The sequence below is a fragment of the Bufo gargarizans genome, chromosome 3 (assembly GCF_014858855.1).
Source record: "Bufo gargarizans isolate SCDJY-AF-19 chromosome 3, ASM1485885v1, whole genome shotgun sequence".
In the NCBI taxonomy this organism is placed as follows: domain Eukaryota; kingdom Metazoa; phylum Chordata; class Amphibia; order Anura; family Bufonidae; genus Bufo; species Bufo gargarizans.
Window position 1 is genome coordinate 427604915 of NC_058082.1, and position 17384 is coordinate 427622298.

At 41.3% G+C, this 17384-nt stretch overlaps 1 protein-coding gene across 6 annotated transcripts in view; it reads right to left on the reverse strand.

Moving 5' to 3' along the window:
• Positions 1–2962, reverse strand: part of LOC122932114 (bile acid receptor-like) — a 158005-nt gene extending 155043 nt beyond the window's left edge. For 3 of the 6 annotated variants that reach the window (XM_044286351.1, XM_044286348.1, XM_044286347.1), the window contains exon 1: positions 2841–2962. In XM_044286351.1, the coding sequence (XP_044142286.1) occupies positions 2841–2842 (2 nt within the window). In that variant the 5' untranslated portion in view covers positions 2843–2962. Of the gene's footprint in view, positions 1–106; positions 229–2840 lie in introns of all 6 variants that reach the window. The other 3 variants (XM_044286352.1, XM_044286349.1, XM_044286354.1) reach the window with 2 other exon arrangements.
• Between the last annotated feature and the right edge of the window lie 14422 nt (positions 2963–17384).

The window sequence follows — 17384 nt, forward strand, 5'->3', positions numbered from 1 at the left end:
TGCATCTTCCTAAGCATTTTTTGCTCTTAGATCATGTTGACTGTTAAGTACCAAGTGGTTTACAGAGTATGTGCCAATATACTGTACATGTATAGTACATACTTACTCAAAATGCAAATATATCCATACACATTTCTGATAACATCGGCAGCATTTTTGCTGGCACAAAGTTTTCTCATTGTGCCCCCATAGTATATATTTCAAAATATCAACAGTTTTTCCTTGTGCCTAAAGGGAAAGAAACTTCATCTTAAAATACTGAAAGTGTTCATGGATTTAAAGAGAATATTTAATGACAGATATGTTGATTTCAGCCCTGTGTTAGTTTTATGTGCTGTGGTGTACTTGCTGTGAGTTTAGAGTTTATTACTTGCATCGCTTATATGGCACTGTGAGACAGAAGTCCTCAGTATTAATTGGCGGTGGGCTCCCCCACTCACTCCTGCCTATGTTTGACAAGTTGCTCCCTATCACTGTGCATAGGCAGAAGGCTGTCACATAGCACAACGCTTCAGTTTTGTCCCCATTCATTGTAAATGGGGAGAAAACTGAACAAATCGGAACAGAGTACACCAGAATGCATTTTGTTGTAGTTTGTGGTGTTCCCATGCTGGACACAAAATTGCAGCGTTTGTGTGCGGCATGGGAAATGAATCACGCCGGATCCGGCACAAAAAAGAATGTCAATGGTGCCTGATTCATATTGGACAGGGGTTCTTCATTTTCAATATAATACAACCGGATCCGTTCTTAACGGATGCAACCGGTTGTATTATTAGTACAGAAGCATTTTGTTGTGGTTTTGAGATCCCCTGCCAGATCTCAAAACCAGACAGCAAAAATGCAGATGTGAAAGTAGTATTAGAGAAAAAAAAAATACTTAGTATTTTCCCGTCTAAAGTAATGGATCTCAGACGGAAAGTTCTACAGAAAGGCCAAAAAAAAAAATTCGATTTTGCTTCTAAACAATTTACTATAAATTCTCCAGATATACAGTAAAAATAAACCAGTAAAAATACAATTTTACCAGAAATGAAAAATACACAAATCACAGGTTTCCTCAGCAAAATTATTAACCAAGGAAAATATCTGTTTCTTTTGCAGTGCTGGTCCTATGCCAGATGTCAAATCTCTATACCTTACAATATGACATTCCAACACCAGAGCTTTGAAAATGAATGGTTATAAATAAAAATATACTATTCTCTTTAAACAGTTCCTTTTATGCAGCAATAAATTCACTGTGTAGCATAAAGCAATGCCTAAGTTTCAGCAACTGAATGTTCTCACTATTTGTTACATGCAAGCTGCAGCAGCTCTTCCTTGACAGTAAATATGCCATTTTACTAATCCCTCTATTACAGAACACAATTTCTTTCATTCCTGTGACGTTGCAACCAAGCCTTTCAAATACATGTAACGTGGAGAACCAACACTGAGACTCATGTTGGTTCATGAAGCAAGCCAAAAGCTGGTCAGATGCACTAGAGCAGTGATGGCGAACCTTTTAAAGGCCGAGTGCCCAAGCTGCAACCCAAACCCACTTATTTATTGCAAAGTGCCAACAAAGCAATTTAACCTGAATACTATAGTCCAATATAGTATATCTTCTATGTACTTTATGATTTAGCTATAATAGCCTACATTCAGTGCGCTGCCTGTGCTGTTCATAGTGCGCCTGCGCTGATGAATGGCAGGAAAAGTCTAAGGCATATTGTACACCATAGACTTTTTCCAGAGTGCGGGTGCCCACAGAGAGGGCTCTGAGTGCCGCCTCTGGCACCCGTGCCATAGGTTCGCCATCACTGCACTAGAGTAATATCCTCCAAACCCGACAATTTTGGAGGGTTTAGTCGACCATCTAATGGAGACCTCTTGACACTTGTGCTAAAGCAGATGGGTATGGGGTAAGTTGAATAGCTGTCGAACAAAGTTATCTCATGAAGGCTATCTAAAATATAAACAACTTAAGGAGAGATTCACACATGCATTTTTTGATGCAGTTTTTTTGGTCAAATTGAGGAGTACAAAAGAAAGACCCTTCAAAAATGCACAAAAACTGCATATATGAATCATGCCTAGCTAGTCCATTTAAATGTTCTTTATATCTTCTGCAATGAGAAGGTGGCAAGGAAAAAATAAATGGGAAAATAATATATATATATATATATATATATACATACCAACACATTTATGTATACTAAAGCAACAGTATTTTAAAGGCTTTACCGGCCTACAATGATGGTAGAATTTTAGATAAATTATCAAATATATTCAAATATATGATATAAAAATAACAAATGACTAACACACACAAATCACCAATAACAGTAGCCATTATTTGTAGGTAACTTGATTTATTATATATGTTAATACACCTTTAAATAAAAAAAAGTCTTCTACACTGTAACATCAAATCATAAACTTGCTTTCCTTATCTCTCCTGCTGAAAACAAAGCTTTTTGCTGATTGGCAACGACAGGTCTGTATAGATTTAGTACTATAATGCAAACTTAGTGATTCCTACTCTTCTGATATTGTGACATAAAGCAACATATGAACAGTACTGTAGACTCTATATGTAAAAGATAGTCTGTATGGATGACATATTGATTAGATAAGAAATAATAAAATAAAAAATAGGAATTAATTATACAATAAAAAATAAATTATTAAAACATAATGTGGTCACTCTGTTCCTAATAAGATACTATTTAGGAATAAAAAATAAAAAAAATACACTTTAAAGTTTTTTTTTACTTAAAAAAAAAAGGAAGAAGAAAGTAATTTTTAGTTGTTTTATAAATATTTCTAGCTGCTAGAAAGAGCACTGTACTTACATATAGCAAGGATGAGCCCTGGTATCTCCAGATGTAGGCACCACTGCAAGTTTGGAAGTCTAATTAAGCCTGATGTCTTTCTCGTGGCTATTTATCAGTCTCTGTGCATATACTCAGGCTCCAGACGCTCTGCAGAGCCCACAGCTTCATCAGCCCTCTCTATAATCTCACACACCAACTTCCCACACAGCCCTCCCTCAGGGTCACTGCAAGGGCAGTGAAACAGACATAAATCAAATAATAAGTGGATGGTTGGGGACAGAGGCTACTGGGACCCAAGCGTCACACATTCCCATAGTCCCTTTGCTAGAATGAAGAAATAGTTATGCTCTTTTACCCAATTGTTGCAAAACCTCATCCCACATACTAAAACATTGAACACTTTATAAAGGGATAATGGTTAAAGAGTGTGGCTATGGGTTTGGTCAACTGAATAAGGCCTCTTTCACACTACAGTATGTTGAATTCAGTGTTTTGCGTTCCGTTTTTCACGGATCCGTTGTTCCGTTTTTTTGCTTCCGTTGTGGTTCCGTTTCCGTTCCGTTGTTCCGTTCCGTTTTTCCGTATGGCAAATACAGTATACAGTAATTTCATATTAAAAATTGGGCTGGGCATAACATTTTCAATAGATGGTTCCGCAAAAAACGGAACGGATACGGAAGACATACGGATGCATTTCCGTATGTGTTCCGTTTTTTTTGCGGACCCATTGACTTGAATGGAGCCACGGACTGTTATTTGCGGCCAAATATAGGACATGTTCTATCTTTTCAACGGAACGGAAATACGGAAACGGAATGCATACGGAACACATTCCGTTTTTTTGCGGAACCATTGAAATGAATGGTTCCGTATACGGAACGCAAAAAACGGACCGTATACGGAACGCAAAATACTGTAGTGTGAAAGAGGCCTCAGTGTGTGCATTTTTCTGTGCAGGTAAACATACAAATTCAACATATTCCATCTGTACTGCATGCAATATATATATTGTATACTATGGGGGGATATCAGTAGTATTAAGTCAGAGCAACAGGGTATTTTTTTTCTTAAAAACATTTTGCTAATCTCAATTATAATGGCTTGGATGAGAATTCTACCACATTAAATAAATACTGGTGACTCATGCTTCAGTCATAGAGGTAAGGTGTTGATTGGATTTCTATAACTGCCGACAGCTATCTCTCCCATCTCCCACCCAGCTTCCCCATGCTCAAATGCTGTGGGGAGAGCGGAGAAAGCTGCTGCCAGACCCTTCTGGCGGCTTATCTCACTGAAAAACAAAAGGATCGGGAGAAAATTTCACCCAATCCTTGTCTCCTCCAGAGTCAGGAGCTCCCCACGCACATTAGTGTGTTGGCCGAACCTTCCATCCTCGGCAGGTTTGGCCAAAAAAGTATATTGTGTATGGCCAGCTTAAGAGACATGACCTAGATGAATGAGAACCTTCACAGACATACTATGGCTTGTACTCCAGAATTCTTGCTTCAGAAAGATGCAAAATAGTTTGTGACTTTTTGGGGTTAATTTTGTAACTTTTTGCATTCTTACACCATTCACGTCAGAAGGGAAAAGTGAATAAAAAAGTGTTTAAGTATGTTAATAATTTTCATTTCAGATTTATCACTGTGACTTAAAAAAAAAAAGTTGCATAAAAAGTCACAAACTCACTTAAGGCCCCTTTCACACGGGCGAGAATTCTGCGCGGGTGCAATGCGTGAATCCGGACCCATTCACTTCAATGGGGCTGTGCAGATGACCGGTGATTTTCACACATCACTTGTGCGTTGTTTGAAAATCGCAGCATGTTCTATATCCTAGACCCTATAGAAATGAATTGGGCTGCGTGAAAATCGCAAGCATCCGCAAGCAAGTGTGGATGCGGTGCGATTTTCACACACGGTTGCTAGGAGATAATAGGGATGAGCAACCCCGGACCCGATTTAAGTATTTTAACTGTATTATTTTCCTTTATAACATTGTTATAAGGGAAAGTAAGGCCATTCTTAATACAGAATGCTTAGTAAAATGTGCCTTGAAGGATTAAAAAAAATATATATATTTACTCACCTCATCCACTTGATCACGCAGCCGGCATAGTCTTCTTTCTTCTTCTTTCAGGACCTGCAAAAGGACCTTTGATGACGTTATTGCGCTCACCATGTGGTGAGCGCAGTGACGTCAGCAGGTCCTGCTGAATGAAGATAGAAGGATCTTCTATCTTCTTTCAGCAGGACCCGCGCTGATGTCACCACGCGGTGAGCGCAATTACGTCATCAAAGGTCCTTTTGCAGGTCCTGAAAACAAGAAGAAAGAAGACTATGCCGGCTGCGCGATCAAGTGGATGAGGTGAGAATTTTTTTATTTTATTTTTTAACCCTCAATTAACATTATACTTAGCATTCTGTATTAAAGAATGCTATTATTTTCCACTATAACCATGTTATAATGGAAAATAATAAAATCTACAGAAACACCAAACCCGAACTTCAGTGAAGAAGTCCGGGTTCGGGTCTGGGTACCACATTCAGTTTTTTCTCACGCGCGTGCAAAAGGCATTGCACTCGCGCGGAAAAACTTAACAAGGGAACGCAATCACAGCCAAAACTGACTGAAATTGCATGCCTACTCGCATGATTTTCCCTGAACGCACCTGCATCGCATCCGGCCCTCACCTGCAACGCCCGTGTGAAAGAGGCCTAAGTAGGGGGTGGCGTAAAAAAACGGTGCAGGGTTTCTCAACAAAAGTGTTAGGTTTAAAGATGCTCCACATTTAACAACATGCCCTGTTTGATTTACACATACTCCTACTTGTTCGTCATATATTTCTGCTATGAAGGATTTTATACTGTAAGTCCACTAGATAATAAAACAAATACATTGACAAAATTGTCAGACCTCTGGAGTCAGACCTATGTTGCTGGATGTAATTGTTCTAAATTATATTCTGGCAAAACTATACAGCATTTTAGACATGAAATTTCAAAACATAGCATTTGTATTAACACGCAACTGACAATGCTGGCATCCTTCAATTTTAGGTTATTTGCCAAGTTAAAGGGGTTTTCCATGTCCTCTGTATTGATGACCAATCCTCAGGATAGGTCATCAATATGTGATCGGTGGGTGCATCCTTGCAGCTTGCCAAGAGCAGCAATGTCCATTATAGTGCGACCATGCTTGGTATTGCAACTTAGGCCCATTCACTTGAATGGGACTGAGCTGCAACTAGGCCATATGACCAATAAATGTGACACCACTGACCTAGGAAGAGGCTGCGTAGTGGGTAGACCAATCCTGAGGGTAGGCCATCAATATAGAAGACCTAGAAAACCCCTTTAAATTAGGCCCTAGAAAAATTACTACAGGAGGAGGCTAGTTGGATTTATGGCCTGCAGAGTTGCATCCCCAAAGGGCTTAATAAGGGTTTTTCATTTTCCTTATTTTTATGATTCTTGTTATTGTTATACTTAATTTCTGTAGTGTATTCTTCTGGCATAACCAGCTTCACAAGTTTGAAAATGTTGATACGTATCAGATCTACAATCCTCACAGAGGCGCCCTGAAAGGATTGTGATACTTATATAAGTTAAATGTATTGTGATGGCTCTAACACTAATCAAGCACCCTCTATAAGGGACCAGTTTTGAAAATCAAATCTGTGCATTTAAACCTATTGACAGCAAAATTGCAGCCATAGTATTAATTTAAATTTGCTGTATGGTTTAGGGTACATAATATCACTGTAGTTAGGAACGTTATGAGGATTAGATAAAACTAATACTTTATTAAATATACAAAAATTATAGAGGAAAGGAAACCTACTAACTATATAAAAAATCTAAGTGACTAGAGTGTATCCGCAATTCCTGTGGCAGATCGAGGTGACACAAGAAGGACCACGATCCGTGATACCACTCAGGTGTGGAGACGGTCACTAAGAAATCCACTTCAGGTGCACTATGGTTGATTATATAACCATGCCTCGGCTATGGTAATCTATGCACAACCCAAATTGTGCACCGTGGCACGGACAAGGTGCTCAGCTCACTCACCCAGTATGGATGGCCCTGGACTAGATTTAATATTTGACTAATCCATTGATAAACATCTACCTTTAGGATCCGACATGAATCAAGAACCATCTGTCATGGTTATGAACCAGATGTCTGATTGTCGGCCCTTAGAGCACGAATCAAGGGACACTAGCTACCTGGGTGTGAGCAAGAGGAAGCTTGAGTGCATCTGTTCACATATGGCAGAGGGCTGAGAAACCGCAGACCACTACTGACATGTAAACGCCATTCAAGCAACCATCAAAAAATATATAAGTCTGCCCCCACTAATTGCTTAACGTGTTTCGCCATACTCTGGCTTGTCAGGAGCACAAGTTGTGGGTAAAGAGACAGGGTACATATCTTGAGTATTATATAGAAAGTGCATGCGTCAGATATGTCATCTGTTGTTAAAGGGGTTGGCCACTTTCTGGCTACTTTTTGTGACTAATATATTTGGAAGATGGCTATATGGCACTTACTAATATAGCCTTTGTTGAAATTCTCTGCCATTTTCTATATTTCATAAGATATGCCTTTTGTTTGCCAATTTATTGTGCTTCTCAACAGGGAGGTCCTGTCCATAAAATGGCAACTAATGAAGTATCATGTGACCAGGTAAATCACCTTCATGTAATGTCTCCTCCATTCAAATACACCACACCTGCCATCTGCACTTGCACTGTTAGGTATTTAGTGCAGGCGCAGTGTGTTTGAATAGAGGAGACCGAGTGATGTGTCTGCTCACATGACCCCCCCATCAGCAGCCATCTTGTGGACAGGACCTCCCTGTGGACAGCACAATAGGCTTGGCAAACAAGAGGCATATCCTATGAAATATAGAAAATGGCAATTAATTTCAACAAAAGCTATATTAGTAAGTGTCATATAGTTATCTTACAAACACACTGGTCAACATTAGCCATAAAGTGATCAACCCCTTTAAAGATGGCACAGCCACTCTATTTGAGCTACTTCCTTGCATTTGATATATCTCCAGCAATAACCAACTAACTATATGTTATATAATATAGTTATTTATGCATATAATTTAACTTTTCAGGTCATTTTTTTTTATTTGTTAAGTATTTTTATGTTGCACAACATAGACTCAATGCATAGACAATTTTGCTGTTTAGCTGCTTCCGTGTGTTGGCACTTGCACAGTAAATGATATCTAATGTTCTAAAGACATGATCAGTTGTCTTTCAGTAGGAAAGTCAATGTGTACCCTGTCTCTTGGTCCCGCTCGTGGCTATTCATTAGCTGGTTAGCCCTCATGTCAATCTAAGAGGTGTGTTTATGTGACATTCATAGTGGTGTCAAGAACTCTAGAGATTAAAGTGGTTGTCTCATGACAGACAATGGGGGCATAACACTAGGATATGCCCCCATTCATTGTCTTATAGCTGTGGGTCCCACTGCTGGGACCTGCACCTATATCGAGAACGGAACCCCAAAAGTGAAGGGGGTGCACTGCGCATGTACAGCTGCTCTCTATTAATTTTCGATGTGGCCGGCGAAAATAGCCGAGCGCTGGCTCGGCTATTTCCATCGAGCCCATAGAAGTGAATGGGAACGGTGACCAGTCATGCGCTGTGCGCTCCCATTCACTTCTATGGGGAGCCAGCTTGGTGGTGGCTGGACCGGAGTCCTCCAGCCACCCCCTTGCGAGGCTTCATTCTCGATATAGGTGCAGATCCCAGCGGTGGGACCCGCACCTATAAGACAATAGAAATATATCCTAGCGCAGGGGCGGACATACCGCCTGTGCAGCTGGTTCAGCTGCACAGGGGCCCAGAGTGTGAGGGGGCCCAGCCTGGACTGGCCCACTGGGGAGATCGTGACTAACTGAGCTTTCTGAGTTGCCGGTAAGCTCCTCCCACTGTGCGATTGCACACAGTAGGAAAAGTAGCTGGCTGCAGTGGGGCCCCCTTCCTGAACTTCAGAGGGACTGAGAGATGATCTGCTGGTCAGGGGCTGAATAGCAGCGTTGATTCATAGGAGGGCTGGTAGGTTTTAGTGTAATCAGCACTCCTGGTCAGTAAGGCTGGATCCACAGGGTCTGATTTTTAACAAATGATGGCAAAAAAAACACTGCATTTTGCTGCGATTTTATAGAAAATAGGACCTTGTGGACCCAACCTTACTGACCAGGAGATGGAGAGTTGATTGGTCTACAAAATGTCACTCAAAAGCACTGACAGTCTCTCCTCCAATGAGCCAGCTCTGCTAGAAGGAAGGAAGGGCTGCTGCTGTGTGGAGACCAAGCCCTGCTACTGAGAGGAGGAGGAGCCTGATCCTGCTACTGAGAGGGGGAGGAGCCTGGCTGAGGACACAAGAACCAGCAATACAGAGCCAGGAGGTAAGGAAGGGATCTATATGTAATGTAGTGTAAAAGGGTGCCTGCCCTGCATGTATGACGGTTTGTGTATGTGAGAGTGCCTGCATGTATGACAGTGTGTGTATGTGAGAGGGCCTGCATGTATGGCAGTCTGTGTATGTGAGAGTGCCTGCATGTATGACAGTGTGTATGTGAGAGGGCCTGCATGTAAGGCAGTCTGTGTATGTGAGAGTGCCTGCATGTATGACAGTCTGTGTATGTAAGAGTGCCTGCATGTATGACAGTGTGTTTATGTGAGAGTGCCTGCATGTATGACAGTGTGTTTATGTGAGAGTGCCTGCATGTATGACAGTCTGTGTATGTGAGAGTGCCTGCATGTATGACAGTGTGTTTATGTGAGAGTGCCTGCATGTATGACAGTGTGTTTATGTGAGAGTGCCTGCATGTATGACAGTGTGTGTATGTGAGAGTGCCTGCATGTATGACAGTGTGTGTATGTGGGAGTGCCTGCATGTATGGCAGTCTGTGTATGTGAGAGTGCCTGCATGTATGACAGTCTGTGTATGTGAGAGTGCCTGCATGTATGACAGTCTGTGTATGTGAGAGTACATACAGTCCTGATCAAAAGTTTAAGACATGTATGGCAGACTGTGTATGTGAGAGTGCCTGCAAGTATGACTGTGTGTGTATGTGAGAGTGCCTGCATGCATGACAGTGTGTGTATGTGAGAGTGCCTGAATGTATGACAGTCTGTGTATGTGAGAGTGCCTGCATTTATGACAGTCTGTGTATTTGAGAGTGCATGTGAGGATGTGTGAAAAAGACCCTTTCATTTCAACTAGTAAAGTAAATGGGGCCGTGACCCGACAGTCACAAAAAATCCAACCTGCTGAATTTCTTGCGACTTTCTGATTGTGATTGTAAGAATCTTGAAGGTCACAATGCTACCCCATTCATTTTAACTCCATGTGTCCGCCCCTCTCCTAGCGATATGCCCCCATTGTCTATGATGAGACAACCCCTTAATTCGTGTCCAGTTGTGTCTAACACTCATTTCGAGAGCATCTGCACAGCAAATTTCTAATGATTAGTCCCTCTGACGGTCTGTCCGCCAGACAAAATTGAGTTCATGTGACGGTTTAATAAGTTTCAGTGTGGCATGCTCTGTCGCCATTGCCCTATACCCCTGAGGATGCTACCCTTGAGCAGACACATTGGTGGTTTACCATTCAGATCAAGCATGTTATAACAGTTTTTATAGATAGTGAGAAACACTAATCACTGATTCAAATATCACAGTGATTGCTCAAGTTTTTAATAGGTTTTAGATCACCAATAAAAGTGAAGTTTTAATGCTATAATATCACTCATTGTATATACACTTTAATTTGAAATTGGGTAAATTACTGGTCATTACACTATGCGTCGTCTCCTGTGGAGCGGCGGCATAGTGTAATTACAAGTACTCGCTCAATTCAAGTGAATGGAATAAGGACTCATCATTACACTGCACTTCCGAGACAAGGTACAGTGTAATGAACAGGAAGCGGAGCTCGCATGAAGCGCCACCTCCTCTTCAAACAGTTGATTGTGGAACATGTTTATATAACCAATTCCTTATTCCTTATTATGTCTACTCCTGTGATACAGTATCAAAAGTGATATAAATGATAATATAATCATGTCAAACAGTGAAATCAGATTAGTTATAAATACACCAAAAAAATATAACATACAATAATAATAATAAGATTATTTATATTACCTTTATATTAATTGATACTACCTAACCCGTGACTACACGTAAAAACATAAGTACATGTCTCATAATAAAAGTAAAAGATTCAAGAGATCAAAAGTCCTTTCAAATAAAATCCTATAAAATAAAGATGGGAAACAATCTGTGATGGGTGCTCTAGAGGTCTAAGGCAAACTATCATGGAGCTTAATACAAGAATGCTGACTACCCTGAAGGGGGAAATTAATGTAATCGAGGAGCAGTTGATGATGTGATTACCTGTAAGTGAAATCGAAGTTTTTAAAAAGGATATGGAAGTCCAGTTCACCTCTTGGGAAAAACAAATTAAGTTGGTGAAGAGTAAGAAATTTGAGAGAGATAAAATGGATGCCACATAAACTAGAGTATATAAATGGAAGACACAAAAACAGGAACCGCGTTCCAGCTCAACCTCAATATCTTCAGCGGTATCAACCGAAGGGGAATCTAGTGGCTCCACGTATGGACCTATAAGGAACCCAAATAGGTGTACGAAACGTAAGTTTGAGGAGACATCCAGACAGGTTCGGAGGAGACGACAGGGGACCCAAGATTATGGACATCAGCCTTTAAAGGTAATTGACAGAGGCTCAAATTAGTATTCTGAGTAGGGGAATTTCATTCTGCCCCACTGCTAATTTTGATCCCTTTATAGCCATAAAAGATCTGCACCTCTTCGCTAGAAGATAGGTTTTACCAGAAGAAAATGAATCCTAGGTTTGGCACGTTGGTGGAACAAGAGGCACTGTGGGATTTGCTTGCACTATTGGATGAACAGGAGTCAAGTGGTGAAGATTTTCCTGCATCATTGATCCCCAAATCAAGGAAATTTTCCCCCTTCTCCTTGTTTCCGGATAAAGACCTATTCGTCAGACGGGTGAGTAAGGAATTAGAAAAAATTCCTACAACAAGATATTTCGATAATTGTGTGGGATGGAAAGATGTAGCCATTAAACCAGCCGATAAAAGGCAGGAATATTGTAATCTGGCCCGTCACATCGTATGAGAAAGAAGCCTTTAGGCAATTGAAAACACAGGAGTGTTATAAAAAACTTACATTTAACCCACTTGTTAAATTTACAGAAGAGTTAAAAACTATTATACAGAGGGGGTGTGAAAAAGACTGTATTTCTGCAAAACAGGTTACCTATTTGATGAAAGGGATTCCCACCATCCCCACACTCTACGTATTACCCAAAGTGCACAAAAATGCAAAGTGACGCCCTATAGTGTCGGGGATCAATGGGATCTGTCATGCGGTGTGTAAATATATTTACTCCTTTCTATATTCCTTAGTTGAGACCCTCCCGTCGCATCTAAAAGATACCCCGGATGTATTGAGAAAAATGGAAGGGATGCAATTGGACCCGGAGATGATAATAGCAACATGTGAAGTGGAATTACGGTACACCTCCATACGGCATACAGATGGCCTAGCGGCAGTTGATTTTTTCTTAAGATCATCTGAAATTCAGGAAGATAGATGTGAGTTTTTATTGGATTTATTGGAGTTTGTGCTCACGCACAATTTCTTTCTTTTCAGGGGTGTGTATTTCCTACAGCTCCAGGGGACTGTAATGGGAGCGTCTTGTGCGCCTTCATATGCTAATTTGTTCCTGGGGCTGTGGGAAAGGCACATCTTCCTCATGGACCCCAGCCAATGATTGAGCGAGTCCTCTTTTGGGGAAGGTATATAGATGATATTCTGATCATATGGCGGGGGTCCGTGGGGGACTTTGAGTCTTTTGTAGACGGACTGAATAACAATGGACTAAATATTAAGCTCACATCTAAAACGAGTACCAAGAAAATTGACTTCCTGGATGTCCATATAACAGTGAAGGAGGATGGTTGGATTCTAACGGATTTATGTAGAAAAGAAACTTCTGTTAATTTTATTTTACATGCTGTATCATCCCATCCTAGGAATCTAGTTAAGAACATCCCGGTGGGACAGTTTCTGAGGATAAAAAGAGTATGCTCCACCGAGGCAGCGTTTGAAACGCAAGCAGAGATTTTATGGAGACGTTTTAAAAAACGGGGGTACAAGGAGACGGACATCAGGAGAGCATATGAACGAGCAAAATTTATGGATTGGAATACCCTTCTGTATCCCAGGGCCGATAAGTTGACACAAGCCAAGAAGGAGAAAATGAGATTCATCACGGAATACAATGGAGGTTCCAAAGAGGTAAGACAGGCTTTGTCAAAACTGGGAGATCTTGCGAATGGACCCTCAACAATAAGAAGGTGTTGGCTCATGGCCCTCTATTGCATATAGAAGACCTAAGAATCTTCGAGATGAACTTGTTAAGTGTCGCTACACAGGCCCCATGATGGGGCTGATTTTTGGCACTAAGGGCCAGAAATGGGGGTGCAGACCATGTGAGTCTTGTGTGGCCTGTGGGAAAGTGGATAGGACGATCGATTTTGGAACATGCCCGGTACCCGAGAATATGATATCACCCATACGATCACCTGCACAACAGTTGGGGTAGTGTACTGGGCAATATATCCATGCAAAAGGATATACGTTGACATGACTTCCCGGCCTTTCAAACGCCAGGTAAGAGAACATGTGCTGGCCATAGAAGCGGCTAAAGATGCCCAGGAGATTGAGTCCCTACTATCCATCCCAAAGCACCTTCGGGGGAAGTACATAACTCAATCGGTTCAGGGTTAAGATTCAGAGGTATGAAGTCAATAGCTTTGTACCCTTCCTGTAGGGCTTTTCTCTGGCCTGAATTACCCCCATATATGCTTTTAATTCATTATTATTTTTTTATATTGTTGTTATCATGTTGTGTATATTTGAGGTGATGATAGGTTTTTATTAGTATTCCTAGATGGGATCTGAGTAATCCCTACAGTGATGTGCATTCCAGCCAGGCTGATGTACCTTATGTTGTATATATATCTTGTATAACCATATACCTACCTTCCTCCTAGAGTGCCCTGGTAAGTGTGGTCCGCTATCGAGGATGGAGGGATGTGAGGAAGTGACGCCTGATTAAATGAAAAAGGAAAAAAGGAGAAAAGAGAGTGTAACAACAACTACAAACTACAAAGGAATAAAGGAGGCAGGGAAGTGTGGAAAAATATGGGACTTTATTTTGAAGGACTTTTTGATCTCTTGAATTTGTAACTTTTTATCATGAGACATGTACTTGTGTTTTTACATGTAGTCACAGGTTAGGTAGTATCAATTAATATATATTAGTAATATAAATAATCCTAATATTATTGTATGTGATATATTATATATACTTTTTGTGTATTTATTACTAATCTGATTTCACTGTTTGACATGCTTATATTGTCATTTATATCACTTTTGATACTGTATCACAGGAGTAGACATAATAAGGAATTGGTTATATAAACATTTTATTTTACCGTCATCATGTTTTTTATAATTATTTTATTTTTCATGATTATGTTGTTACTTTTCACATTGGTATTATTCACTCAGCATGGCACTTGAGCCCTTTCACTTGTCACACCTCACTCACGTGTGGTACACTGCATCAATATTGTTTTTGGTACAGTGATACACGTATCTAATATTTAACATGTTTAATGGAGATATTTATATTGTGGTGTAATTGGTCCATGTTATAAGGTCCCTTATTCTCAGTGGATATTCTGTATATATCTCCCCTTACCCTCCTTTTCTGGATACGCTCTATCCAGCGCTTATCGCCCTTATCCAAAATGGCGGGTCGAGCACTTCCGGTTCTGGAAGTTCGGAAAATGACGTACCGCAGTTTACAGCTTTGAATACACCGGATATTAGAGCAAGCAAGCGTACCTGTTAACGCAAATACAGGTGATTTATACACCTGGGTATAATTGAAAGGAGAGGGGTTTTGAAGCATTTGGTAGGTATTTAAACTAGGTCTGGGTGCACATGTAACATGCCCCCTGGAAGAAGCGGTAGGGGGTGAAACACGCGTCGGGGTAACGGTGGTGGTCCAGGGGCACTGCGATCTGTATCCATTTGAATTATCATCTTTGCTGTGGTTTACACCCTTGACTTATGTAAGACTTTTATATACCTGCCATCTAATTACTGTATGGGTGTTTATATACAGGATGGACTTTTGTCTACCTGTGCACTTAGTGGTGTGTGTATGTGGGGTTGGAGGCAATTTTGGGTACATGGAGTCGGAGTCGGCAAAAAATGAACCTACTCCGACTCCTACTAGATTTAAATTGGAATAAAAAATTAAAAAAAAGCAAGTTTAAATGTCCCAATTCACAAAAGGTTATAATTAATTACCATATTTTTTTGCCCTATAGGACGCACCTAGGTTTATGAGAAGGAAAAAAAAAAAAAATTTGAACCAGAAGCTGTGCTTTTGGTGGGTTTTGAACTAATGGTGGTCTGTGGATGACACTATTATGAGGGCATCTGTCGATGGCACTGTTATGGGGGCATCTGTCGATGGCACTGTTATGGGGGCATCTGTCGATGGCACTGTTATGGGGGCATATGTGGATGGCACTGTTATGTGGGATCATTGTGGGGGCATCTGTGGATTGTACTGTTATGGGGGCATCTGCGGATGATACATATACAGCATCTTATCTTATGTGTCATCCACAGATCCCCCCATAACAGTGTCCCTGTGTAGTGAATGGGGGCTGGCATCTGTTTCTGTAATGGCAGTGGGGCCCGGTGCCTTCTTCATTCATAAAGTGGGCGGAGCAGGCACGTGTTTTAGTGAGCTACGCTACGAGCGCCCACCCGGCCTCCTGACTGCCAAGAAGTTAGTAGTAAGTAGTACAGCGCTAGATTTAAGATGATTGGAATACTTTAACAATACCCACAAGTTAGATATGATTACCTTATACTACAGTGAGCGGGGCCCAGTGTAGTAGAATACAGTGACTGCACTGGGCCCTGCTGCCATTACAGAAACAGATGCCGGCCCCCAGCCCCTCCTCCCTCTTAGCCTATTCACCGGACGGTCGCAGCATTCGCCCCATAAGACGCACTGCTATTTTTCCCCCACTTTTGCAAAAAATAAGGTACTTCTCTACTATCACATTACCGCAAAACGAAACACGTTAAGTGACCATGAAGAAGCATGCTTTTCATATGCTTCACTATATGGCACGCAACGTACAGTTAAGGAGCGGCAATACTTATACTTTCCATTGTGTTGTGTTCCGCTGTTACAGGGAACGCAACGCCCATGGTTTACCTAGCCTCTCACTGATAACTGATCAAGTAAATATGTGTTTTGCAGGACTAGACACTCATATAAGTGAAGGTAATGGATAGTCAATAGTTTAAGACTGAAGCTGTAAACCATTTGAAAAACTGTCATTCAGCTAAGGCTATAAAAACTTGTAAACTCAGATTGTTAGCTTAAACTTTAAACATGACTATGGGATTCTACTAGGGAAATCATGTTTTAAAATAAATGCCCCTTCCCCTGCCCTTTCCTGGATCCTCCCACTGCCCTATCTTTAGCAGAAGATCAGCACACCAAGGAGAAGGCAGCAGCTTCCTAGCCAGAAGTTCTGTGGTAATGACATGTACCGTATGTTGCCTTTCTTTCCTTCAAGGAATGTATAAAATACATTTGCATATTAAATATAGATACCAAAAACTGAGGAGTCGGAGCATCTATCTACCGACTCCACAGCCCTGGTTCCTATGTCTTGACACAGCTGCATCAAGACGTTCGGTGCGGGGCAAAAAGAAGAAGATGGAAGAGGAGGCAGCGCTGCCTGCATGGAGTCAGTGGGAGAGGCACACTAAGGACGTAGGTAACACTACCACATTATCAGCACTAGTGTTATCAGTGGTATTACATAGGACTGCAGGTAACACTACCACATTATCAGCACTAGTGTTATCTGTGGTTTTACATAGGACTCAGGTAAGGCTACTTTCACACTCGCGTTTTGTGCGGATCCGTCATGGACGGATCCATTCAGATAGTGTAGCTGTCTACATCCGTTCAGAACGGATCCGTTTGTATTATCTTTAAAATAGCTAAGACGGATCCGTCTTGAACACCATTGAAAGTCAATGGAAGACGGATCCGTTTTCTATTGTGCCATATTGTGTCAGTAAAAACGGATCCTTCCCCATTGACTTACATTGTGTTCCAGGACGGATCCGCTTGGCTCAGTTTTATCAGACGGACACCAAAACGCTGCAAGCAGCACGATGAGACCACAGAGTGGCAAGGTGACATTGTGTGGAGGTGGCAGCAGCATGAGGAGACCACAGAATGACCCGGTGACAGAGTGGGGAGGTGGGTGGCAATACCAGTACCAGCTGAAGATGGTGGGTGAAAGAAGGAGCACTTGGCATCAGATGTGTAGCATCAGGTGGGTGGCAGCATCAG